Source organism: Octopus sinensis, linkage group LG2 (assembly GCF_006345805.1).
Source record: "Octopus sinensis linkage group LG2, ASM634580v1, whole genome shotgun sequence".
NCBI classification, from domain to species: Eukaryota; Metazoa; Mollusca; class Cephalopoda; order Octopoda; family Octopodidae; genus Octopus; species Octopus sinensis.
This window is the reverse complement of record NC_042998.1, coordinates 111722833-111750624: the sequence shown is the minus strand read 5'-3', so window position 1 is coordinate 111750624 and position 27792 is coordinate 111722833. Positions and strand designations below refer to the sequence as shown.

The window sequence follows — 27792 nt, the reverse complement described above, 5'->3', positions numbered from 1 at the left end:
GGAGAGAGATTAAAAAGGTTGGTGAGGATAGGGAAAAGCACTGGTACGTATTGCTTAAGGTTAATAGAAGAAATACCATAGGCTACATGTGAAACAAGCCAGTCATTAACAATGATTAAGCTTTTAGTTTTAAAAATGGACAGAATTACAACTGAGGGAGTAGAGGGAGGGGAAATGACTTTATTAGGATTATAGAATTAACTAAAATACTAAATCCCATTTGACATCCTGCTCTTCCTGACACATCACTGCCTTACTGTTGCAATTTAGGCACAAGAGAAAATATGTAGTCAATTAAATCATCCTTAATACTTAACCATTTCTTGTAATAACAATAACCATTTGGTTTGATTATTGTTGTTTTTTTTTTTTTAGAAAAAAAGGGATAGGTTCAGACAGTATAACTTATGTAGTTTTTATTTTGGGTTTTGGTTAAAAAAAAAGTTTCAAAAATTCTAAAAATGTCAATTAGGGCAGGATAAAGTATCTGTTTCCCCCTCTTCTTTTGTCGATTGGTTGCTATTAATATTTAGTGCAAGACAAAATGGTTCTGCTGTTAAAGAATGGTCCTGATTATAAGAGCAAACCTTGAGATGTTCAGAGAGAGGGTTAGAACCATTAAATTCCCATCGTTTTATTGGAGTAAATGCTGGACTGAAGTTCCATTTCTAAAAAGACAGAAAGAAACAATTTCAATTGTAAAGAGAAGAAGAAAAAAAAGATTCCTTTACCTATATCATTATTTTAAAAACATGTTATACTATTGACTATGTAATCCTAAGTTCAATAATCCAACATCAATTGCATTGCATTTTAAACAAAGCAAGTATTTCTGCTTACTCAGTGACTCTGACAAACTTATATTACGAATTCCAATCCTAATGGAAATGCACTGAGCAGAAACAACAAAATACAAAATTCTTACTCTTTTTCTAATTTGTAAAACCATAACATTTGAAGCTAAACAGACAGGCAGATGTGTGAGTGAGTGCACATGAGTGTACTTGAGTGTATGTGAACTGTATACACATCATCATCATCATCATTTAACGTCCGCTTTCCATGCTAGCATGGGTTGGACGGTTCAACTGGGGTCTGGGGAGCCCGAAAGCTGCACCAGTCCAGTCAGATCTGGCAGTGTTTCTACAGCTGGATGCCCTTCCTAACGCCAACCACTCCGAGAGTGTAGTGGGTGATTTTATGTGCCACCGACACAGGTGCCAGACGAGGCTGACAAACGGCCACGCTCGGATGGTGTTTTTTATGTGCCACCGACACAGGTGCCAGACGAGGCTGGCAGACGGCCACGCTCGGATGGTGTTTTTTATGTGCCACCGACACAGGTGCCAGACGAGGCTGGCAGACGGCCACGCTCGGATGGTGTTTTTATGTGCCACCGACACAGGTGCCAGACGAGGCTGGCAGACGGCCACGCTCGGATGGTGTTTTTATGTGCCACCGACACAGGTGCCAGATGAGGCTGGCAAACGGCCACGATCGGATGGTGCTTGTTACGTGCCCACAGCACGGAGGCCAGTCGATGCGGTACTGGCTACGGCCACGTTCGGAGCCAGTACCGCATCGACTGGCCTGCGGTACACAAATTGTAAAAAATATATAGTTTGATAACTGGAGCGCTAAGAGCACCATCCGAGCATGATTGTTGCCAGAGCAGCTGACTGGCTTCCATGCCGGTGACACATAAAAAGCACCATTCAAGTGTGATCATTACCCGCATCGCCTTACTGGCACTTGTGACGGTGGCATGTGAAAAAACATTCGAGTGAGGTCGTTGCCAGTGCCACTGGACTGGCTTCAGTGCAGGTGACACGTAAAAGACACCATTTGAGCATGGCCATTGCCAGTACCGCCTGACTGGCCCTTGTGCCGGTTGCAGATAAAAGCACCCACTACACTCTCGGTGTGGTTGGCATTAGGAAGGGTATCCAGCTGTAGAAATGTTGCCAGATCATATTGGAGCCTGGTGCAGCCATCTGGTTTGCCAGTCCTCAGTCAAATCGTCCAACCCATGCTAGCATGGAAAGCGGTCATTTAACAGTGATGATGAGGATGATGAAAACACCACAGTACAGAATAAGCACTCATGGAGAGTCTCTTAGATCAAAATGTGTATATATGTGAGAGAGGGAGAGAAAGAGAGGGAGTCTGCAGTTACTTCTGCCTCAGTTTCACACTAGCATCTAGAAACTTGGATGTATCAATCTTTAGTATAGTTTGTGATAATTGTTGACATCACTGCACTATCTGCTCCCCCCACCCTTACGCCAAAAAAAAACAATAGCATAAATTTCATATTGTATCTGCAAGTATGTATGTTGTAGAGTTCCAAAAATTACACAAACTGAAAAGTGCGTCTGGTACAGATCTTGCTTCAAACTTAATGACTTTTCTGTGAGAAACAACACACACATATGCTATTTACTTTTTCACATGCATATACTATTTTCTTTTTCAAGCTAAAAATAAAATATCTGTAATGATCTGTATATAAAATAATCCCACAAAGTGAAAATGCCATTCTTGTTTAGCAATTTTAGATTTAGGTTTGTTACACTAAAATTTTTTCATATCAAATATAAGAATAGACTTACTTTATAAGCAATTTTCCAGTGACCTTCCCCAGTGGTTTCATCAATTTTCTTTTGCCAAATTAAAGTCACAAGACCACGAGTTTCTAACAGACTTGAACAGACGTCTCTCAGATATTTACTGCTAGCAGCTAAGTTACATAAACTAAAACTGTCAAGATTTTGCAGTATTTGTTGCAATAGTTCATATGGCAATGCTGTTAGGAAGTCACAATCCGGTTGTTGTATTTCTTCTTTCTTTTGGTCAACATTAACAACACGCACCATAGAATCATACTGGCTGGACGTAACAATTTCAGGAGTCACTTCTCGAGACTTTGGAAGAGTCTTCCCGTGGGATTTTTTCTTACATTCACAATGCATTGTAAGAGGTGCTGATGGTTGAATTTCATGTACAGATTTTGAAACATTTTCCTCACAGTTCCATGAAGTTTTTACTCCAAAACTTTCCACTAGACTACTATGGATAATTTTATAGTTTACCTGATCAGGATAAAACCGGCAAAAGGAAAATGTACACCCACTGTGAGCTAGTGGACATCGTTGCTCAAGCCAACCATTTAACCCACAGTGGATATCATTGTGGACATTTTTATAGTGCCAAGCATATTCATCACGACGGAATTCTTGAGCACAGAGGAATGTAAACATAGACCTAGGTTTCGGTTGATACCGTGTCATGCATTCAATGTTCAAAGAAACACCAAGTAGTTCATTTAATTTCACAGTCTGGACTGATTTTGAGGAACTGCCATCTTCAGTCATCAGCTCACAGTTAGGAGCTTGGCATGCCATCCCAGCCACTTCTTCTGAATCTATTTCATTGATATGAACATTAGCTATTTCATGGATGTTCATATTCTGCTGGGAGTTAATTGACTTTTCATTCGTTGTTTGAGCTGAATAATGGCAACATTTATTAAGGCATTCTGATTCTTGACAGTGGCTATTTGAAGAATTTATATCAGGCAATTCCATGGCAATATTGGATTGAGAATTCTTACAAAGGGAACATATTATTGGATAATCTAGTCCTAATTGAGTAAATTTCTGTGAATTATCTAAACTTTTTGATTTTGTTTGCGTACTTAATTTAATTTTCCTGTTTACAACTTGGTCAGAGCGTTCCTCCGGTGAAGTTGGTGAGTTCTGTTGATCAGTGGTACGGAAAAGTTTGCTGCAAACACTACGTTGTAGTCCTGGTGGAGATTTTGCATTTTCCCATGGCCCATCACTATCATCATCAGAAACTGTCTGTGAAGTACCAGCTGAATTCAAGTTGTCAGAGTCAAATGAACTACTGTGGTGTAAAAAGGGAGCAGCTGGGTGGCGCTGAGTAAGTGAATTCCTAAGTATGTGACGTGTCCTTCGAGGGGCCTTTCGGGTTTCGATTAACATTCGTTGATCTCGAAGAGCAAGTGCTACATCAAGTTGCCGGGAACGAAGATGACGGTTTTCCAGAGGCAAAGGTGCTTTCACCCCATCTTCTGTTGAATGCATGGGCCAGCGATTCCATTCAAAGGAACAAAATATCACACTAGCTGGACAGACTTCAAGATGTCTTCCAAGAGCTGCTCGATGTATGATTAAGGGGCAGCCATAATTTACATTGATACAAGGCACTCGTTCAAAGGGACAAAGCAGATTATGCTCTGGTCCTTTGCATTCATGATAAACTGCACCACAGCTATTTTCACAGCTTGTGACAGGGCAACAGCGCGTTTGGCCATCTGGAGTGGTATAATTTCCATCTTCACCCTCAGTACAAGAACTATTGTAACAATCATGGCAATGGACATGCACCAGTTGCAGCTCCAATAACTTCCAGTTTTCACAATCTTCTTCATCATCATTTATCTGAAAAATGATTCATAGAAAAAAAAAAGAAAAAGAAATAAAAAGTTAACAAATCTGACAAACTTATTTACAGCAGATTCAATAGTATAACTATAACTTTTAAATACTTTTCTGCTGTTATAACTACAAATGTTTCTACCACTACTATTACCACAACAAACTACAACACCCTCACTTGAGACAAAAATGATGATTAAGTGTTCAAATGATATCTAGTTTCTGATCTTAAAACAGCTGACATCGTTTTAGTGTTATGGGAGAGGGGCACTCAATTGATCCCAGAAGTGTTAATTCTTAAGTGTGGTCAAAGTGGGTACAGGTGTGACAGTGTGATTAAGATGTTCATTTAAGAACTACACAGTTTCAGGCTCAATCCCACAGCAGGATATCTTGAGCCAGTATCTTATGCCAGAGCTTTGGATTAACAAAGTCTTGTGAGTGAAAATTTGTAGACAAAAACTGTGTTAAAAGCACATCAGGTAGACTGCACCCACACCTAAGTGATAGACCTAATACACTGACTAAGCCACAACAAAAAAAAAAGAAAAGAAATTTTCTGTCTTATTTACTTTCAAATGTGCTTAATTTTGCTTCAATAACATCATTCGCTTTACAAGTGCAACAGTATATCAGAAGTAAATTAATATGGATGATGATAGTACATCGGTATGGTTCTCTTTTCAACAAATTAGCAAAACATAAAACATATTTTTTCACTTACTAGATTAAAATATTTGGGCATTATTAAATTCTTCTGTCAGTTCCTTTTGCAGGAATCTGTAAAATAGAAGAGACATGTTTTATTAACCATTTAAACCATTGATTCAACATCTATGATGGGTCATTATGGAAACTCTAATTTAGAAGCATGAGTAAAAATCTAGAATTGTGTCCTCCAATAATTTTTGTGACTCAATTATATTTAGTGCGCATATTTGTGCTAGTGGAGCGCTAAGAGTACCATATGAGTGAGATCAAGGCCAGAGCAACAAGCAAGCCTCCGAGCCAATGGCATGTTAAAAACACCATTCGAGCGTGATCGTTAGCTGCGTTGCCTTACTAATACTTGTGCTGGTGGCACATGAAAAAACATTCGAGCAAGGTCATTGCCAGTGCCGCTGGACTGGCTACTGTGTAGGTGGTACATAAAAAGAACCATTTGATCGTGGCCATTGCCAGTACTGCCTGACTGGCCCTCGGGCAGATGGCATGTAAAAGCACCCACTACACTCTCAGAGTGGTTTTTAGGAAGGGCATCCAGCTGTAGATTGGTGTTTGGTACAGCCATCTGGTTCGCAAGACCTCAGTCAAATTGTCCAACCCATGCTAGCATGGAAAGCGGACGTTAAACAATGATGATGACGATGATTTGTATCCAGTTTCATTTCAATAGGAGAGCAAACCATTACAAATGCAGTATAAATATAAATACTGTAAATATAAACATTAAGGATGAAGTTAATAGTAAAAAATATGTGTCCCAGCATGGCCACAGCTCATGAGATGAAACTAGATAAAATAAAAATTTAAAAAAAAATTTTAATCATTGTTATATTTAATACAGTTGCTTTCATAAAACTTTTCTTCTATTCCTTTGTAATTATAATATTACAGAAACAATTTTGGAATATATGTGGGAGAGAAACAAGAGAATTTAGAACTTGTAAAAAAATAGTTTATTTTTGGAACATAAAGAGATATGTGCCACAAAGTGAAATGAAATTCTATATGTAGTTGTGTGTAGTATTGAATTGAACAAGATACAGAATGGTATAAAGGTTGCTAGTTAATCAGTATCACGTTGATATAGTTCCAGCTAGTTGGCAGTCTTGAATTACCAAAGAACTTGGTGAACAATTGTTATTCTGTAGTAGAATGATGTTGGACAGATTGACTTGAGGAGACAGTGTTAAGATGATATGAAGGGACAAGCAGTAGAGTACAGATAGGATTTGGAAGAAAGAAAGAAGTCAAGACAGTCTGGAGGACTGGGGGAAGATATTTCGCTCAGCAATATGGGTGCAGGTTGGATATTAATTGATGTAGACAATTTAGCATGTCCCAAAAATCAATCATCCGCACCAACAAAGAAGAGAGTGACACAAAAAGAGTTGCAGACAATGAATTAAAAATTTAAACAATGATTAATATAGTTTTTGGTGTTGAATTTTTGATTAAAATGTTTTGTGGAGAGTAATTACTAAAATTTCATGAAGATCAAAGAAAATGCCAAGAATGATTTCAAGAAAAGAAGTTGAGTTATTAGCAGAGAGAAACATCCAGCTGTGAAATTTAATGGCAAATAATAGAACAGTCAGAAATAAAGTATATGGTCTGCATTAACAGCAACTGATGAATGAGAGAGTTTGACAAGTTGAATTGTTTTAATGAGTGCCAAATCTTACCCTTCACCTGAGAGTGAAAAAGAAAGACAATATTTTTTTTCTCTCACTCTGGGCAAAGGCAAAGGTTAAAATGATAGATTCTACACTTCCTACAGTATTTCAAACTATCAAACTCTTCTAAACTTAACAGGGCCCATCTTACTTTATAAAGCTTATTAACTGCTTTTATTACTGACACTTACCATCAGTAGCTTCTTCAAAGTAGTTTATGTTGGTCAGTTTTTGCTTTCATAAAAATAATCGCTCCAACAAAAACCTTTCTAGCTACGTTGCATGAAAATAAATAGATATTTAATTTAGTTCTAAGATACATCTTGCTCTGGGATGCATCATCAGTGATGTTTCCTTTCAACATCAGACCTCCTTGCCCAATTGATCTAGTTGGGGTTAATGAAGTCCCAGTTTGCATCCTAGTTGCAGCAAAAAACTGGTCTTTCTTATTCCAAGCCACCTTGTGGCCTTCTCTGCAGTTTCAGTGACGGAATTTATGGTTGTCTTCTTTGCTGCACCAGTAACTTGAAGCCCAGACAGAACTTTGAAGAATGAATGCCTTGCAAACCTTGACAGCCCCCTTTTATTGTCTCACAACTTTCCTCCTAGCCCTAATTTCTACATTGCTCTACCAGCTCCTGGTAAAATAACAAACAGCAAAAAGAAATCTTCCTCTAATCACACATGGAAGTTTCTACATGATCATTAGCCTGTTAGAAATAGCAGCCAAATCATCCTTAAATCTAAGGGTGCAGGATAACTCAACACTGCCAAATCAACACCAGGAAAACTGATTAATAAATACTCTTTACTCTTTTACTGGTTTCAGTCATTTGACTGTGGCCATGCTGGAGCACTGCCTTTAGTTGAGCAAATCAACCCCAGGACTTATTCTTTATAAACCTAGTACTTATTCTATCGGTCTCCTTTACCGAACCGCTAAGTTGCAGGGATGCAAACACATCAGCATCAGTTGTCAAGCGATGTTGGGGGGACAAACACATACACACATACACATATACGACGGGTTTCTTTCAGTTTCTGTCTACCAAATCCACTCACAAGGCTTTGGTTGGCCCAAGGCTATAGTAGAAGATACTTGCCCAAGGTGCTACACAGTGGGACTGAACCCGGAACCATGTGGTTTGTAAGCAAGCTACTTACCACACAGCCGCTCCTACACCTATAATTTATTCGTTTTATAACTTTATCATTTTATAACATTATCAGGTAATTATAAAAGATTAATTTAAGACGACATAAGTTTTAAAATTCGAATTAAAGTAATTGAGAAACTATACATTTTTAATACAAGGATAAAATTTAAATGAGAAATTTACTGAAAGTTGTATACAATTCCCTTCAAATATTCTGTGGGAGATCGTTCTGAAAAAGATGAAACAATATGCAGAATTCTGTCATCTGCCTTCATATTTGAATATGTATTCCCGAATCCAACTTTCAAAATTTCTACATCTCAATGTCGATCTCAAGAGCATTGACTGCCAGCATTGGTAGAAAGATATGAATTCCTGATATTCCTTCTTTGAATGGTTTAGAGCAATCTAAATACCTTTGACACAAGCTAAACAGGCCATTATGACCAATAAATTACTGCGACAAACTGCTAACTTGAAGAAGCTTGGGTCGAGAGTGAAGCAAATAAACCATTGTTCTGGAATGCACACACACACACATAATTATATCCTTTATGAATTACTTTTATTCGAATTCTAAAAGTTCTGTTTCTTTATATTCAAGCCATGTATTAAGATTAATCTTTTCATAAATTTCTGATAATGTTATAAAACAAATTATTTATTAATCAATTTTCCTGGTGTTGAGTTGTCCTAGTGTAGAGTTGTCCTTTGAGTCAGCGGTGGTGAGTTGTTCCTATTTGTAAATCTAACCCTAACATCATAAGTACGAAAAATACATTAGATAAGGTAATGTAATCCTAGATAAATCTAAAAAGATCTAAGTTCATGGCTAGAATGCCTTTGTGCATAAATCTGCTCAATTAAGATTAACCTGGGATTAAACAAGAGCACAAGAATGAAAAGTGCCTCAGTCAGGGGCTGAGCTTCCAAGAAGGGGGCCTATATGTATGCATGTGTGTGTGTGAGTAGGTCCTTATCTTGGCATCATGCAACAGTTGTAAATGAATGACCCCCCCAACAAACAAGCCGTATCATTCATTTCTAATTCTCTGTGGAGACATGTCCATCCATGGAGAATTATTACTTTGCTTGGAAACAGTTGAGGGTCTGCAACAAGAAGGGAATCTGACCATTAAAAAAAAAAATCTGCTTCGACAAATTCTGTGTGACTCATGCAAGCATGGAAAAGCAGACTTTAGAACAATGGTGATGATGATATACATATATTTAAATAACGTTTCATTGGGAAAAAGGGACTGCATCCCTTATATACTCCTTAGACTGATATTGATATGGTTAATGTCAATTTGAACCTCTATGAGGAAAGATGTATGGGAAGGAGACTTGTTCTGGGAAGGAAGGAAGGATCAAGGTAAAGTGATTAACACAGGGTTTGGTAGAAGAGGCATAGAACGAGTGGTGGAAAAAGGAAGACTGAGGAACAGAGACTGTTGTAATAGCAATGGAAGTTGAAGGATCAAGGGTCAAACATGCCAATTTAGTTATTTTACACAGTTTTTGTAGCATGTTAAATAAGAGGTTGCTAGTCTCTGCTTAACTCAAATTTACTTCTTAGAAGTAAAGACACTATGAGTAGTGACTTATGACTTTACCTACAGTGCAATGCAGCAAATTCTAAAGAGAGAGGTGGGAAGGGAGAGAGAAAAAGCGAGAATTGATTCAGTACTTGAAAAGTACTTACTCAACCTTAGGAGGAAAAGACAAAAATGACCTCAGCTGGATTTGAACTGATAACACAATGAACCAAAATAACTGCTACAAGACTGACACTAATGATTCTGCCAATCAACTGCTTTACATAACGTGCAATTATTGTCTTTAGATATTAAAGTCAAACAAATTTTCCCCTAAATTTCAGTTAGACATTAACAATGAAGTCTGATTAACAGAGTTAACAGAGGATTGCTGGTAATTATGGATGAAATGAAGACAGATTCCTCTTAAATTTAGTGAATCTTAATTTTATAAGCACTAAACTACGCTGCTATGCTTGTGACCAAAGTCCACCTTGGAACAACGTGGTTTAGGGTTTGTTCCCATTGTTTGGACACTGTTAGTGTCTTCTGCTATAGTAGTGTGTTGACCAATGCCTTGTCAATTTGTAGTCAGAAACTGTAAGAATCCTATTATGTGTGTGTGTGTGTGTGTGTGTGTGTGTGTACATGTGCATGCATGTGTGATCATTTTATTATCTACTTTTCCACGCTAACATGAGTGAAGTGAGAATATGTTGGTGCAAAATTGTTTTTTCACAGCTGGATGCACTTTCTGTTGTCAACCCCACCACCACTTGTTTTCAAGTGCAGTAATAATCTGCCAGTCTATCAGACAACAAACAGCTTGGACAGATCTTTATGTAGAGAACTGGAAACAAAAGGCACTGGCTGAATGAACTTTTTGTTTACAACAATTGCACAACGTATCCACAAGCCCGGACATGCTTTTGTGACAGACTAGTGTCAGAAAGCCATTATTTGCAAAGCACCATATACTAGGAAAATGCAAGCTCATACAACACACAGAGGCTTCTTTCAGTTTCTGTCTACCATATCTATTCACGAGACTTTGGTTGGCCCCAGGCTGTGGTAGAAGTTAACTTGCCCAAGGTGTCATGCAGTGGAGCTGAACCTTATTCCATGTGCTTGGGAAGTGAACTTCTCAACCACACAAACATGCTTGCACCTATATATATATATCACCGTGACCAACCAGGCTATCAGATGTTGCTACACATCGCTGGTCACAATGCGCTTCGCATTGTTTTAGCCTTCAAGATACGCCACCCCGCTGGCTAAGCGAGCAGGCCAACAGAAGAAAGAGTGAGAGAAAGTTGTAGCAAAAGAATACAGCAGGGATCGCCACCCACCCCCTGCCGGAGCCTCATGGAGCTTTAGGTGTTTTCGCTCAATAAACACTAACAACGCCCGGTCTGGGAATCGAAACTGCGATCCTACAAATGCGAGTCCGCTGCCCTAACCACTGGGCCATTGCGCCTCCACATATATATATATATAAATATAGAGAGAGGGGGGGGGAGAGATAGTTAAAATGCAAACTATTTTTCATTATATGCAATATATGATATTCTAAAACAGTATTGTTTATAAAACAATACACACAAATGCGCACACACACACACACATATATATATATATATACATACACACACAATCACACACACAGATGCGTGTGTGTGAGTGATGTATGTATTTACGTGAGAATAGTGACTACATGTTATTGCATGCAAACATGAAGAACAAACAGGTAGGAAAATGATTTGAGGAAATTTAAAAACCTGTTCTGAATAGTTAGGCGTACAGACAGATATATATATATATAGAGAGAGAGAGAGAGAGAGAGAGATAATCTAGAAATGAATGTAGATGGACACATTCGTAGATAAAGAAACAAATAAAATGATGCACAATTAAAATTTCATAAACCCAGAAATAGCAAAAAAAAATAAAACAGTAAATAAAAAATAATAAAATTAAGCTGAAAAGCATTATGAGAAAAACAGTAGATTTAGTGATTAAGCTGTGCCTTGAATAGAATAAATAGGAAACAATAGACATAATATATAAATAAATAGAATTGTAAGAAAGATTAAAAGTGATTAGTGCTAACAATTGGAATAGGCTGATCTATTCTAGTTTTAATGGGATAAGGTAGTTAAGCAGGATCCAGAAGAGAGATGCTGGAATTAGGTATATATGAAAATAAAATGTGACAGCAGAGTGTGTGTGTGTGTATGCATATATATAGTGTAGAGAGAGACAGAGACAGTGTCTTCTACTATAGCCTCGGGCCGACCAAAGCCTTGTGAGTGGATATGGTAGATGGAAACTGAAAGAAGCCCGTCATATATATGTATGTGTGTGTGTGTGTATGTTTGTGTGTGTCCCCCCAACATTGCTTGACAACTGATGCTGGTGTGTTTACGTCCCCGTAACTTAGTGGTTCGGCAAAAGAAACTGATAGAATAAGTACTAGGCTTATAAAGAATAAGTTCTGGGGACGATTTGCTCGACTAAAGGTGGTGCTCCAGCATGGCCACAGTCAAATGACTGAAACAAGTAAAAGAGTATATATTTTATGATTGAATTCTATGCAGTGCTTTCACATTTGGAATTTCTTTAATTCTGCAGCAGATTCATTATGAGCAAAAAGGAGTTCCAATTTCATTCCAGAATACTTAGACACTTCGCTAGTGGCTTACTGTTATCAATGTTAATGTGTTTGTATTGGTGAGGAGTCATTCAGTAGTTAGAACTTAAACACCTTAAGTTTAGGCATTAAGTCGTAAAATGAGAACTGAGAGACATCTACTTGCCCACTAAATTATTTGCTTTCCAATTTCAGATAAAAGATTATCAACTACATATATATGTCCACTCTGCAGGGTAGATGGTGTTAGGAAGGGCATCCAGCCATAAGAACTGTGCCAAAGCAGATACTGAAGTCTGGTACAGTTTTCTGCCTGGTCAGCTCCTGTCAAACCATCCAACCCATGGAAGGCAGATGATATATAACAATGTTAGTTCTTATTCAGAATTACTATCCTCCTACATGAGTTAGAAGACCTCTTATTACTTGTATGCTACATTTTTTCACATGTTTTCTAAGAAAGGGTGTCCTTATAAACACCAACTACATGATGCATTTTATCATGGCAACAACACAAGATCTGAAGCAATTATAACCATGGAGGGGCCATTTAAAACATGCAAAAGGCTGATAAAGTCACTTTTAATATATTTTATGAGCTGTCACAAAATAAATTTAAAGTAAATTTAATAGTTTTTGTGTTTTTCAAATGACTAGGACAACAACAGCAAATGAAGTAGCCACGCAGCTGCCTGCAGAATTGGGAATACAACTACCTACACTCCATGTATCAAGTGCTCCCATAAGCAAGAAAACTACACAAGTGGTGTTGTTTTTTTCATCACAGATGACTATGATACCATACTGACAGTTACCACCTCTGTGGTCCAAAATCCATATTACAAGAGAAGACAGCTGCACAATGAAACTCTATAGTGGTGTTAGGAGTATGCATTTTTAAGTAACATAATTTTTGCTGTGAAAGAGATAGATGACGGTCCTTGAAAATTGATACCTCCTCCCAGAAACCATCTTAGATTTGACTTCCATAGATCGTTTTTCTCTTCTAGTATAAATCCTCTAGCCTGTTTTTCTGGACTCATCTACAAGGCAGCAGGGAAGTGCAAATAAGCTCCCTCTTTAGCTATGGTTAAGGAAGGAACCCAATCTACCTCTCTCTTAGATATTCTGACAAGAGCTTGCAATTCATTACTCTCAGGAGTATTTCTATGAACCTGTGCACTGTTACTAGATAGTTGTCAATCCTATGACTGGTTTTCTAGCAAAACCCTTTGTCATGCTAACCTGGCAAAGAGTGTTGCATCTTTTTCTGAATTTGCACCAAGCTAGCCTGATGCAATTTCAGAAGCAGATGACTGGACCATGTAACATGTGGCACTGGATTACATGTTATCAATAGCACTCAAACCAATCTGTCAAATATACACATACATAAAAATGTGTGTACATATACAACAGACACATAGACATACAAAAATGTTGTTGATAGTGACTAAGCCATCATTGGTTTCAGCTGATATACTCTCCTGCCTTCGTCAGGTGTCTTGGGGAAATTTTGAACCTGGGTTCTCATTCCTAAGGTATTTTTTTGATGTTGTTGTTGTTATTATTATTATTCAGGTCACTGCCTGGAATCAAACTCGGAATCTTGGGGTTAGTAGCCCACGCTCTTAACCACTACACCATATGCCCGGACATATGGCATAGTGGTTAAGAGCGCGGGCTACTAACCCCAAGATTCCGAGCTTGATTCCAGGCAGTGACCTGAATAATAATAATAATAACAACAACATCAAAAAAATACCTTAGGAATGAGAACCCAGGTTCGAAATTTCGCTAAGACACCTGATGAAGGCTGGAGGGTATATCAGCTGAAATGTTGTGTTAACAACAAACAAGATGAGAACAAATATCCGACAAATATAAATAATGTAAATAACACATATGAATACACACATAAATTAACTTATGAACAGGAATTACACTGCCTGAACAGCAGTTTTATTTGATCTGGTATATATCTTTTGACTATCTTGCATAAATTAACATATACAAGACTATATTTATTTCCAGCATACAATATTGGGCAATTTTATGCCTTTGTATTGCTACTTATAAAGAGAGAGAGAGATAGACTTAAATTTATCAGTGCTGAAGTAGTATTATAATGTAAGCTGCCTATAGTAAATAACAACAGCACTATTGTTACTTAATACTTGTGTGAGTAATAGTTATTACTGTTTAGCTTCATAACAGTCTTGAGTGGGCAGACCCATAATAAAAGGCTTTCTCGTCACAACCGTTGTATCCAGCCTTTTAAAGCTTACCTAGAATTACAATATCCAGTGTTTATAAGCTGAAGTGTTATCTGAAGGATATTTGGCTGTTATTTCTAGCAGATTGAGCAACCACACTGAAGCTCCCCTGTTAAGCGTAGATAAATATTAAGGACTTGAAATAAATAAGATAAACACAAAACAAATATCATCTTTTTCACTTTCTTCATCATTATCACTACATCAGAATAAAATTTCATTTGTGAAATATGTACACACAATAACACATACGCGCACGCACACACACACACACACACATATATATATATATATATATATATATATATATAAAAAGAGAGAGAGAGATGTATGGTCGTGTATTTAAGAAGGTGCAGACATAGTTGTGTGGTTAAGAAGGTCACTTTTCAACCATATGGTCTAAGGTTCAGTCCTATTGCCACTTGAGCTAAAAGTCTTCTACTATATAGCCCCAGGTCAACCAATGCCTTGTGAGTGAATTTGGCTGATAGAAACTGCATCAAAGCCCATCATGTGTGTGTGTGTGTGTGTGCATGTGCGCACGTGTGTGCCCCCACTAGTGTTGGTTTGTTTACATCCTTGTAACTTGGCAAGAGAGACCAATAGAATGAGTACTAGACTTAAAACTATAATGACTGGGGTCAGTCTGTCCAATTAGGAACTTTCAAGGCAGTGCCCCAGCATAGCCACAGGCCAATGATTAAAACAAGAAAGAATAAAAGATGTGTGCGTGCATGTGTTTTTTTTTTTTTTGTAAATTCTCACTATATAATATATATATATATATATATATATATATATATATATATGCCAGTACACACACTGAGATGGCTGTATATTGGTGAATATGTGTGACTTTCAGTACACATGCCCTAACATACACATGCATTTATATATCAGATCCTTCAGTGTGTATGTATTTGTGAGAGAGAGAGAGAGAGCACAAACACTCCCATAGATAACTGACAGAGCTGAGGGTAGAGCAGAAAAGTCGGTAACATGTTACTACATGTTTCGGTAACATGTTACACTGAAGTCAGCTGCAGCAGCCACTGATGATTTTCTCACACCTTAACTTTAGCCTAGTTAGTGGTTAACTTCTGTAAATTACACACACACACACATACAACCACAAATGGTAGTTCCCTTTCAGATAAGAAAAAATTCCTAAACGTAATGCTATCTGTTTATATACACTCTTGTACGAGAAAGTATTTTTACAAATACCCATTTCCTTTCTCCAATCATGCTCTTATTTTATTTTAAATATTTATTTGGGTTTTTTTTTTTCCCCTAATGATAAATTCTTGGAATTTTGATTTCTTAAACACTTTATTACAAAAGTAATTTATAATACATATGCAATCAAACTTATATGGATTCATTTCCTGACATCAATAAAAGAATAACAAAGTTTATTGACAATCATACTATAATTATTAAGAATTATAGATAAAGTATGTAGTTAAGAAGCTCACTTTGCAACCATGTGATTCTGAGTTCAGTTTCACTAAGCAGCTTCTTAAGTAAGCATTTTCTACTATAGCACCAAAATGACCAATGCCTTGTGAGTGAGTCACGGAAGCCTATTATGTATATATATATATATATATGTATGTATGTATACACAGAATACATTGTGTGTGTGTGTGTGTGTGTGTGTGCTTGTGCATTTGTGCTTGTCCCCTGCTCTCAGCATCATTTGACAATTAGTTCCCCCGTAACTTAGCAGTTTGGCAAAAGAGGCCTATAGAATAAGTACCAGGCTTAAAAAATAAGCACTTGATACAATTTGTTTGACTAAATCCTTCAAAGTGGTGCTCCAGTATGGCCATAGTCCACTGACTGAAACATCTAAAAGATTAAAGAAATCCAGTTAAGAATGAATAACAATTCTAAATATTTGGGGATTGTGGTAATGTAAGAAAGAAAAAAAAAGAATAACTTGCCACTTTTTTAGGGTTGGTACACTGAGAAGAAGTGTAAAACTAGTATTTGATAAAAGCAACATATAAGAAGTCATGAATTTCAGTATCATCATTATTGAGCACCCACTTTTCCATGCTTGCATGAGTCGGGCAGAATTGGTTGGGGCAGGTTTTCTATGATCAAATGTCTCTCTTGACATAAACTCTCACCTGCTCCCAAGTAAGATAGTATTTCCCCTTATTTTCATTGAAGACTGGCAACGAATGACACCACTTTTAAGACAGCGACACTTGCTTTCACCTAAAACCCAAAGTCAAGATAAAAGACACAAACACACACAAATGAATTTCTTTCAGTTTCTTATTTCTTTATTGCCCACAAGGGGCTAAACATAGAGGGGACAAACAAGGACAAACAAAGGGATTAAGTCGATTGCATTGACTCCAGTGTGTAACTGGTACTTAATTTATCGACCCCAAAAGGATGAAAGGTAAAGTCAACCTCGGCAGAATTTGAACTCAGAACGTAACGGCAGACGAAATACCGCAAAGCATTTTGCCTGGCGTGCTAACGTTTCTGCCAGCTCGCCACCTTATTTCTTTCAGTTTCTATCAACCAAATCCACTTACAAGGCTTTAGTCTGCCTAGGGCTACAGTAGAAGACACTTACCAAAGGTGCCATGTAGTGAGACTGAATCTGGAACTGTGCAATTGGGAAGTGAATTTCTTATTCACACATCCATACTTGCAACTAAAACAAAATTTACATCGAAAAACCACGCAAGTACAACAAATAAAAGAAAAATAACCCACATTAAAACTATATCAATTTACTTAAAATTAACCATTTTCATACCAGCTAACCAGAGACTGCCTTTGCTTTTATGATACTAACCTTGCCTCTTTTTAAAATGTTCATATGTCAATTAAAATTTTCTATCAGTTATGAAGTTAAAAGCACACTTCAGGCTTAGCCTCATAGTATGGCACTTTAGGTAAGTGTCTGCTAATATGTCTGCAAGTTGACTAATGCTTTGTTAGTGAGTTTAATAGATGGATATTGAGTGGAAGCCACTGTGTGTGCATGCATGTGTGTGTGTGTGTGTATAATTGTCTTCTGTCCTCAACCATTTGGCAATTGATGCTGGTTGGGTCTTGTCCCCATAACTTGGTAGTTCAGCAAAAAAGAGACAGATGCCAGACTTAAAGTAAGTACAGAGACTAATTTGTTTGACTAAAACACTTCTAGATGGTATCCCATCATAGCTGCACTCAATGGACTGCAATTATGAATCAAGTTATATTCCAAACACCAAAATTAAATTATTTTACTGAATCCCTCCAAATTCTTGATTATTGTCAAAATTAATTAAAATACATAGGAATAATTCAATATGAATAAAGTACTAAAAAGGTTGTATAGAAAATATGTCATTGTTAACATATCTTAATGCATAAAACATTAAAAATATTTTTAGAAATTCAGTCCCACTGTGTGGCACATTGGGCAAGTGTCTTCTACTATAACTCCAGGCCAACTAATGCCTTGTGTGTAAATTTGGTAGACAGAAACTACATGAAAGCCCCTCACATGAATGTATGTCACTCCACCCACTTAACAACAGGTGTTGGTTTATTTATGTCTCTATATCATAGCATTTTGGCAAAAAGATTCACAGAATAAGTGTCAGACTTAAATAAGTACAGGGGTCAATTTGTTTGACTGAAAACCCTTCAAAGTGGTGGTTCCCCAGCATGGCTGTGATCTTATGACTGAAACAAGTCAAGATAAAAGATAAAACTATGCTAGCTTTGTGAATTTAAGATACAAGATTATAATAAGTGGTGACCTGTGCCACAGTACACATTTATATTGTCTATAGTCATTCTACAATAAAGTTCAACCCAAATATAGATTAAGCTAACAATTCAGATATTGTAGTAATGCTTACAAAGCATGATCTCTATTCTATTGTTTTCAAGTCACCAAAGCCTTTTTAAGTTTCTGAAAAACAAGGACCAAAAATACATGGATGAAATCTGTGTCTTGTACACACAAACTCCCATACAATGCTCTTTTAAAACGGTTTCTTTTTCACTCCTATACTAGCAGGTAAATAATGAAGCTTTATTGAAGCAATCAGGTTTTACAGGTAGCAACACTGATACACTTACCCAGCCACTTCCTAACCATTCAATCTCTACATGTTTGCTCAACCTGCTAGAAATAGCAAACAGGTATTCCTGAAAGCAACCAGCCCCTTACCATCCTAAAAAGATGTACATTAAATAAGAAGAGAGGAACACTATTGCTGAAAAAGTAGGGATGGTCATGGCTTTGATTTTGGCCTCTTTATTTAGGGTTACACAACTACCACCACCATTATAAGGTAGGTGCTCCAGCAATTAGTACTAAGGAATAGAGATAGACATTATTGAGTCTGAAAGATGACTAAAAGGCAGCGAGCTGGCATAAGCGTTGGCACACTGGGCAAAATTGCTTAGCAGCATTTCGTTCATCTTTACATTCTCAATTCAAGTTCTGCTGAGGAAGAATTTGCCTTTCATCTTTTCGGGGTTGGTTGATAAAATAAGTACCAGCCAAGCACTAGGGTCGATGTAATCGACTTAACCCATCCCCTGAAATTGCGAGTCTTGTGCTAAATTTTGAAGCCAATTTTTATCCCTGCTATGCAAAATATCCACAACATCAATATTGTGACAAAATATAGTTTGACAGAGTGCAAAGTAATACAATGGTATAAATAGAAAAAAGAAAAGTTTTGGGAAAGAAGGGTGGTGGAGGCCACACCTTTTCTTATGTATTTAGATAAAGATACACACCCATATACACTCACAAGTGCACATATACACAGCAGCAACAATGTTGAAAACAACAACAGTAGTCTTTTCTTCTATAGACACAAGATCTGAAATTTTGGGGGAAAGAACTAATTGTTTACATCAACCCCAGTGTTTCAGTGGAACTTAATTTATTGACCCTAAAAGGATGAAAGACGAAGTGGACCTCGGTGGAATTTGAACTCACAACGCAGTGACAGGCAAAATACCGCTAAGCATTTTGCTGAGTGTGTTAATGATTCTGCCAATCAGAGTACAAACAGCCAATCATATATCAGAGGTGAAGAAGTTAGTGGTCACTTCTTTTGACAGTTTTATAATATCAGGCTTATAGATATTTATATTTATATATATATGTATATACTTATATATATTCACACATATATATATATATATATATATATATATATATATTTATGTATTTATATATATATATATATATATACTTATGTATTTATATATACATATATATATATATACTTATGTATTTATATATACATATATACTTATGTATATATACATATATATACACTTATGTGTGTGTGTGTGTGTGTATATATATATATATATATATATATATATATATATACTTATGTCATCATCATCCTTTAACGTCCGCTTTCCATGCTAGCATGGGTTGGACGATTTGACTGAGGACTGGTGAACCAGATGGCTGTGCCAGGCTCCAATCTGATCTGGCAGAGTTTCTACAGCTGGATGCCCTTCCTAATGCCAACCACTCTGAGAGTGTAGTAGGTGCTTTTACATGCCACCTGCACGAGGTCGTCTGGCGGTACTGGCAACGGCCATGCTTGAAATGATGTTTTTTACGTGCCACCTGCATAGGAGTCAGTCCAGCAGCACTGGCAACGACCTCGCTTGAATGTTTTGTTCATGTGCCAGTAAGGTGACGCTGGTAACAATCATGCTCAAATAGTGCTTTTTACATGCCCACTGGCACAGAAGCCAGACAGCTGCTCTGGCAGTGATCCCGCTCGGATGGAGCTGTTAGCGCTCTATTGGCACGGGTGCAAGTCATCGAATTTGGTTCAATTTCGATTTTACTTGCCCCAACAGGTCTTCGGAAGCAGAGTTTAGTGTCCAATGAAGAGAGGTTGGCATGGGTGCCAGTCATCGAATTTGGTTTGATATCGAATTCAATTTCGATTTCACCTGCCTCAACAGGTTTTCGCAAGCAGAGTTTTGTGTCCAAAGAAGGAAAGGTATGCATAAGTGGTCTGGCTACATCCCTGGTAAAGGCCACGGGTTATGGTCTCACTTGTCCTGCTGGGTCTTCTCATGCACGGCATATTTCCAAAGGTCTTGATCACTAGTCATTGCCTCAGTGAGGCCTAATGTTCAAAGGTCGCGCTTCACCACCTCGTCCCAGGTTTTCCTGGGTTTACCTCTTCCACAGGTTCCCTCAACCGCTAGGGTGTGGCACTTTTTCACACAGCTATCTTCATCCATTCTTGCCACATGACCATACCAACGCAATCGTCTCTATTGCACACCACAACTGACTCTTCTTAGATCCAACTTTTCTAAGACAACAAAAGAATGAAAGAGACCTCAATATTATGTAAATAGAGGACTTTATCTGTAGATGTAATATGTGACAGTTATTTGGTAGCCATGATAAAACTCCGAGTTTCGGATGCCAAGGTGGAAATCCACATTGTCATCTCTTCAGTTATCCGGCGGATGGAAAAAATGGCTAAAAAAAAAAGAGAAACGCTTCGAAATCTCCCAGGCCTTTGATCTTTGGAGGAATTTCTTATATTTTATACTATAGAATATATTTTCTGTGGTGTCCTCTTCCATGTCATAAAAGAAAGCTTTCCATCTCATGCGCTTAATCAGGTCTGTAATTTTCTCCAAAAGTTTCTTAGAATATAGTTCCCTAGAACTTGTTTGACCTTGGACGCACAGCCTTGGATTTGCGTGTACTAGATCATTATCCAACAAGACAGATGCCCAAATGCAAACCTGGATGTACGTATAATACTACTACAGGATAGCAGAGGAGAAATCTGAAGGTAGATGAGCTCTATACTGCTCTCTACTACGTTCTTTACAGAATGTACCATAACTATATATATCTACTAGCACAATGACCCAGCAATGCTGGGTCATAGTGCTAGTATACATATATATTTACATATATTAAGTTTGTCTAGGGTCCTTCTAAAGCGGTAGGCCATTTCACCTCTAGGAGTGGTGTTGATGAACATGACACTCTGGTATTTGTGGCTATCATACCAAGAGTTGGCCTTCCCTATTTTCTTCTTTGTCTTTTCAATAGTGTTCCATGACTTGCTCCTATAGAGTGGGCAAATCCCATTCCTATCATTACATAAGATAGTATCAAATTTCTTCATAGATAGTTTGTATACTCTGATCCTTTCTTTATGGCTGTAACCTGAGAACTGCATGCAGTGAACGAAATGTTGTATGTGTCTCTTTAACTCTGGAGGCTTGCACATGTGGGATACATTTTGCATTATTCTGATGAGGTCTGCCATCAAAATATTGGATTTGACATTGTCCGCAATAGCTGAGTTCCAGTGGATCAAGTATTTGGAGGCCATAGGTTTGGCATAGTATGAATGAAGGATTTGGGTTTTATTATTCTCAGTTTCTAGCCAGAGTTCTGTGTCTAGTACTGGTAGTCTATGGTTAGGGTGTTTAGTAGGGTAGTCAATTTTGACCTTAATACTCTGGTGGATGGAGTTAGCTATCTGCTGGATGCTCTCCATAGTATTAGTTTCTATTACTATATCAACAGTACTCTCTTGTGGGGGTGCCTTTACCACTATGTTGATATCATCAACATAGCGAGAGTACATGTTCACGAGTATGGAGTTCTGTGTTAGGCGTTGCTTAAGCCTTCTGTCCCACCATACCATGAAAAGGTTGGCTACATCACCGGCAATACTAATGCAGATGGCTGCCCCCTAGTCCTGGGCATATATTTTATTGTTAAACTAAAACGTGTGACGAAAGAACTCTGGTCAAAATAAGATTAAGATTAATGTAAGAAATAAATAACGCTAAAGCAAAGTAACAACAAATATATAGCGCGTGTGTTTTTATTGGCTAAACTGACAAAATGACCATTCCTAAATACAATATATATATATATATATATATACATATAAATATTTACATATATATATATATATATACACACACACATATATTTACATATCTATATATACACATATATATATATATACATAAATATTTACATATATATGTTTATCTACACACATATATACCTACACACACACACATATATATATATATTTACATATACATATATATAGATATGTATACACATATAGACAGACACATATACACACACCCAGAGAGATACATATATATATACACACGTATGTATATATATATATATATATATATTCGGGGACCCCCTCCGGTCACGACACTGACCATGGGATTGCACCTAGAAAGTTACCCTCCTAGTCACAAGTCTGGGCAAGGTGGTTTATGGAAGACCAGCAGTCACCCATGCATGCCGGTCTCCCCTCCCCACGCCACCAGTGTTATCCAAGGGAAAGGCAAGGGGGCCAATACAGCTTGGCACTCGTGACGTCGCAACTCATTTCTACAGCTGAGTTAACTGGAGCAACGTGAAGTAAAGTGTCTTGCTCAAGAACACAACACGCAGCCCGGTACGGGATTCGAGCTGACAACCTCACAATCATAAGCTCGACGCTCTAACCACTGAGCCATGTATATATATATATACATACACACCTACCTATATATTTATACACACACACACATATATAAATATATCTATCCACACACACATATATACACATATGTCCATATACATATATGTGTATTTGTTTTTATAACAGGTCATATGTATAAACAATTTAACGTTAAACTGAATACTGAATAGTTTTTAGCGGAGCACAGTAACTTATAGAAGTTTGTGTGTGTATGACCACTGCTGGTGACACACGAAAGACACCTGTGCTGGTGACACGTGTGAGGCATTCTTGTTAGTGAGGCACCCAAGATGGTGACATATGTGAAGCACCTGTGACAGTGACATGCACGAGGCACCCGTGATAGTGACATGCATGAAGCGCCCATGACGGTGAAACACGAGGCACCTGTGACAGTGACACATGTGAGGTACCCATGACAGTGACACTCATGAAGCACCCATGGTGGTGACACATGTTAGGCACCCCAGACGGTGATATGTAAAAGACACCCAGTACATGCTATGCAGTGGTTAGCATTAGGAAGAGAATCCAGCTTTAGAAACCAAACCAAAACAGATGGAAGCCTGGTGCAGCCCTCTGGCTTACCAGTTCCAGTCAAATCATCTAACCCATGCCAGCATGGAAAACAGATGTTAAATGAGGATGATGATGTCTTTGGTCTCTGCCCCTGCACACAATCTGTCTAATAATTCTTCCCACTTCCTTTCATTCACATTCCACTACCCTCTATTTCCCACTCTCCCTTCACACCCTCAGGAGCCTGCCTGCACCCAATGTGACCCTGTCAACATATCCCCCACCCATTACCTGTGTCCACTCACATTTCCCTCCCCTCTATCTCCCACCTTCCTTTCACAATCTCGCAAACTTATCCAGCCATTCACCCAATCCAATCCTTGGTTCCACTTATATACACCTACCTCTAACTTGAGAGTACCCCCTCAACACATCCTCAACATCTGTTTCTTTTTCATCTCTCTCCAACTGAGGTAGCCACATATCTCCTCTACTGCAAGACACCTGTTTTTCACCCTCTATCATGGTTTAACTTATCACCTTGCACAAAGCCACCTCCCTCAATGCTACTCTCCATCCAGTTGAGGGGGCTAGTCTTGCAGGTTACTTGGTGACCTTACCGCTGCTGGTGTCACATAAAAAGCACCCAGCACCCTGTAAAGTGATTAGTGTTAGAGTATCCACCCACAGAAACCCTGTTTGGCGCAGTCTTCTGACCAGCCAGTTTCTATCAAGGAATGCAAGCCATGCCTGTATGAAGGAACATTAAATGACAATGATAAAAGAACTAAATATAACAATACATTTACATTCAGTCATGTATATACAGTTTACTTTTGCATTTGTTTCAGCCAGAGGCTTGACCATGCTGGGGCAACCACCATTGGTATGATTGTTAGTTTATTTCATTTCTACAGCCCTCTCTGAGTGATTTTAGGGAAAAAGTTGGACAACACTGCCCTCATGTTTGTGGTTTTTGTTTTTTTAAAGCTATCTGGCCCCCGTGTCCGTTGCCAGCCTCGCCTGGCCCCCGTGCCGGTGACACGTAAAAGCACCATCCGTTCGTGGCCGTTTGCCAGCTCTGTCTGGCACCTGTGCGGGTGGCACGTAAAAAGCACCCACTACACTCACGGAGTGGTTGGCGTTAGGAAGGGCATCCAGCCATAGAAACACTGCCAGATCTGACTGGGCCTGATGAAGCCTTCCAGCTTCACAGACCCCAGTTGAACCGTCCAACCCATGCTAGCATGGAAAACGGACGCTAAATGATGATGATGATGATGATGATCCTCATCTGACAGCTGAGATAGAAATATGTCAAAGTCTATTTTGGATAAAGCCACATCTACTCCTAGTAAATCTCTGATGTATTTCGGCAAGGTATTTCCAATTTGGTGGTTCACTTAACACTATCTCTCACCTTACTGATAGTGGGAGATTCTATGTAACCGTTTAGAAATAGCAACTAAGTAACTATCCTTCACATCATTAAACCATCTTATAAAAGGAAGAATACGTTAGATAACATAAGCTGAGAAATACTAAGCTTCGGAAGAAAGAAAAACCCAAAATAAACCAATCGAGATAGTCTTTTTTTAGAATGCTTTTGATCTTAGCTGACCTCGGCTAAACAACAATAACAACTGTAGATTATACAAACTGAGCTCAACCTGCTACATATATATATATATACAGAATATAAATAGCAACCAAGTTTCTTTCCCAAAACCACACCCATACAAGTCTTAAGAACATAAGGTGTGTGACGGAGTTGGGGGATGAACATGTTCTCGACAGGAATATCAGGTTTACTTAATCAGGATTGACCTGGGTCCAAACAATAATTACTAAAGGTAGTACGAGCAGACCTCTAAGCAGTAGCTCGACCTGCTAGAAATGGCAACTAAACGCCCCTCAAATCACTGAGTACGTAATTTAATAGAAAAAAAAAAAGGGAAACGTAAGTCACTTCGATCAAGGTTGAACTGGGGCTAGTTGTTTTGAAAAAGAGAATAACGGCTATGTACATAAATACACGCATACACATGTGTGAAGATGATTACTACTTCATAGCTAAGTTTTCGTGCAAGCAACATAAACAGTCAATCATGCCCATCAGCGAGTATTTAGTAATTAGTATAATGTACGAGTAAAAGCGTTTATTTTGTTTTGTTTTGTTTTTTTAACTGGCGTAGACAATGTCGGTTCAAAGCGGGTTCAAAGTGGGGTAGATGCTCAACGTATTCTTTGACTCTACTGTGCCTAGCTTTATTCCATCTCTGAAGAAAGGCCCTGTTTGAAACCTCAGCAGACGCCTTTGCAAAAATATGCCCGGTATGAAACCTTGTAACTTGCCTCTTACGGTATATGTATTAATTCAGGATTTCAATAAATTTTATTTCACCGACACGCCATCACTAGCTTGGGTACTGTAAGTTATTCTCCCTTCGTTAGAACTAACAGTCCGTTAGAAATATAAAGAGGATTGGTTTATTATATTGTATATAAATGACTGACAATTAAGAGCAAAGACAATTCAAAGCAACTATATTAGTGTGCTAGTGCAGTTAGTAGAAAATATATATAGCAAATTACATAGAATTACTTCAATAAGATTTGTATAAGCCTATATTAGTACTACTGAATGGTCACATTTATTTAAACAAATTCTTGTTGGACAACGCACAAAAATCAATTTTGATTTACAAGGTGCCAATCAATTGCAGTGAACCAATAAGGTAATTATGGTTATATTATCTCGAGCAAATGTTCACCGCAACTGGACGTGAATTTCCGAGTTAGGTATACTAAACTAAACTTAAATACCCACGACTTGCTGGTTCAGCTAAGAAACACCTAGTAAATTATTTATATCAATTAGTCCCTCTTAATAGTTTACAGTGAGATATGTGAAGAAAATCAGTCTCGATTAAACTGACACCAACTTTATCATAATGATATTTAACATAGGTATGTGACCACGCAGTTAAAAGTGAATAATTATTTCGGTACGAGTACTTAACATGTACTTTATCAAAGCAGTAAGGCAGTAGAGTAGACATCAGCGAAATTTAAACACAAAATGTCATGAGTCGTAACTTATTACTAAAACAAATAATTTTGTCCGACGTTCTACAGATTCTATCGTATTGGTGTCTAACTTAGTCACGGGGCCTCAAATTTTAGATGAGAGTAAGTAGTCGACTATATTTACTTCAGTATTTGAAATGTACTTCATTTCACCAACGTTCCGCATTCAAATCAAACCGAAATGATCATTGCCTTACATCCTGGGGGTGATAAAATACCAGCTATAAACTGAACCGGTTTATGCCTTTCTAAATGAATCCCACATGTGAATGGAAATATAAAAGAAAACAAAACAAACCCGTAAGGACGGAAGACTAAGTCGATCCAGAAGAGATTTGAAATCCAAATGTACAGAAACATAATTACATATTAATGAAAGTCATTCTGCCCGGTGCTCCGCCGATTCTATGATATTAAGAAGGATGTGTGTGAAAAACATGTAAATAAACAATTACTATTCAGGTGTGAGTTATTCAGAAAAATTATCGTTGATAGATAGTAGATAGGTGAGATATAAATTAGGGGTTATTTCAGTTTTCAGAAGAGTGTGTGCTATTTTTGTGTTTGACGAATAAACATAACAGAAAGTTTCATGTTAAACAACTACAGCTGGCTTCCTATCCAAGCACTGACAACAATTGACATGTATATACATATACAAACCTATATCATATGTTGACTTCAGTAGCGGCCGGTCAAACCAAAGTAAACTTAATGTCAATATCATGGCTATTCATGTGTACAACGAGTGGTAGGGATCCATTGCTGAGTAAAGAGGCTTAGTTTACCACCACCAGTTGGCACGAAGTAATAACACCAATATGCAGGTAAAGGTACAGCTGTTGATATTACACTCTTCACCTAACCAACCAGCAAATACCAAAACAACGAGAAGAAACTCTAACGAGATTCAAGAAAATCGAAACTACGAGTGGACGTAATGGTAATAAGTAAAGTGTCGACTGAAATACCTGATTGCTGCTGCGGGAATTAATGATTTGTTACACAAGTGCGAAACCAGAAATTTTAGTAACAAAAGAATCCATAGTCGATGACATCGACCTCGATACTTGATTGATATTCTCTTTCGTCGACCTCAGATAGATTGAAAGACGAAATCAACCACAGCGGATTTTGAACAGGGG

General features: G+C 37.8%; 1 protein-coding gene across 2 annotated transcripts; it reads right to left on the bottom strand.

Annotated features, from left to right (window-relative positions):
- Nucleotides 1–105: 105 nt before the first annotated feature.
- Nucleotides 106–27792, bottom strand: LOC115232338 (F-box only protein 30). Of its 2 annotated transcripts, none has more exons than XM_029802174.2 (4): nucleotides 27619–27792; nucleotides 5188–5243; nucleotides 2613–4466; nucleotides 106–668 (listed from the first exon to the last, which is right to left on the bottom strand). In XM_029802174.2, the coding sequence occupies exons 2-4, from the start codon at nucleotides 5206–5208 to the stop codon at nucleotides 465–467; spliced, it is 2079 nt and encodes a 692-aa protein (XP_029658034.1). In that variant the 5' UTR covers nucleotides 5209–5243; nucleotides 27619–27792; the 3' UTR covers nucleotides 106–464. The 2 variants fall into 2 exon arrangements, with proteins under 2 accessions (XP_029658034.1, XP_029658033.1); XM_029802173.2 differs by lacking the exon at nucleotides 27619–27792 and adding an exon at nucleotides 27311–27545.

Bases quoted from the DNA above. Each gene is read 5' to 3' on its own strand.
- LOC115232338 (XM_029802174.2), bottom strand. From the start codon at position 5,208: ATGCCCAAATATTTTAATCTA. The intron at 4,467-5,187 runs GTAAGTGAAAAA...ATCATTTTTCAG, and splicing joins TGCCCAAATATTTTAATCTA to ATAAATGATGATGAAGAAGA. The intron at 669-2,612 runs GTAAGTCTATTC...CTGTCTTTTTAG, and splicing joins ACTGGAAAATTGCTTATAAA to AAATGGAACTTCAGTCCAGC.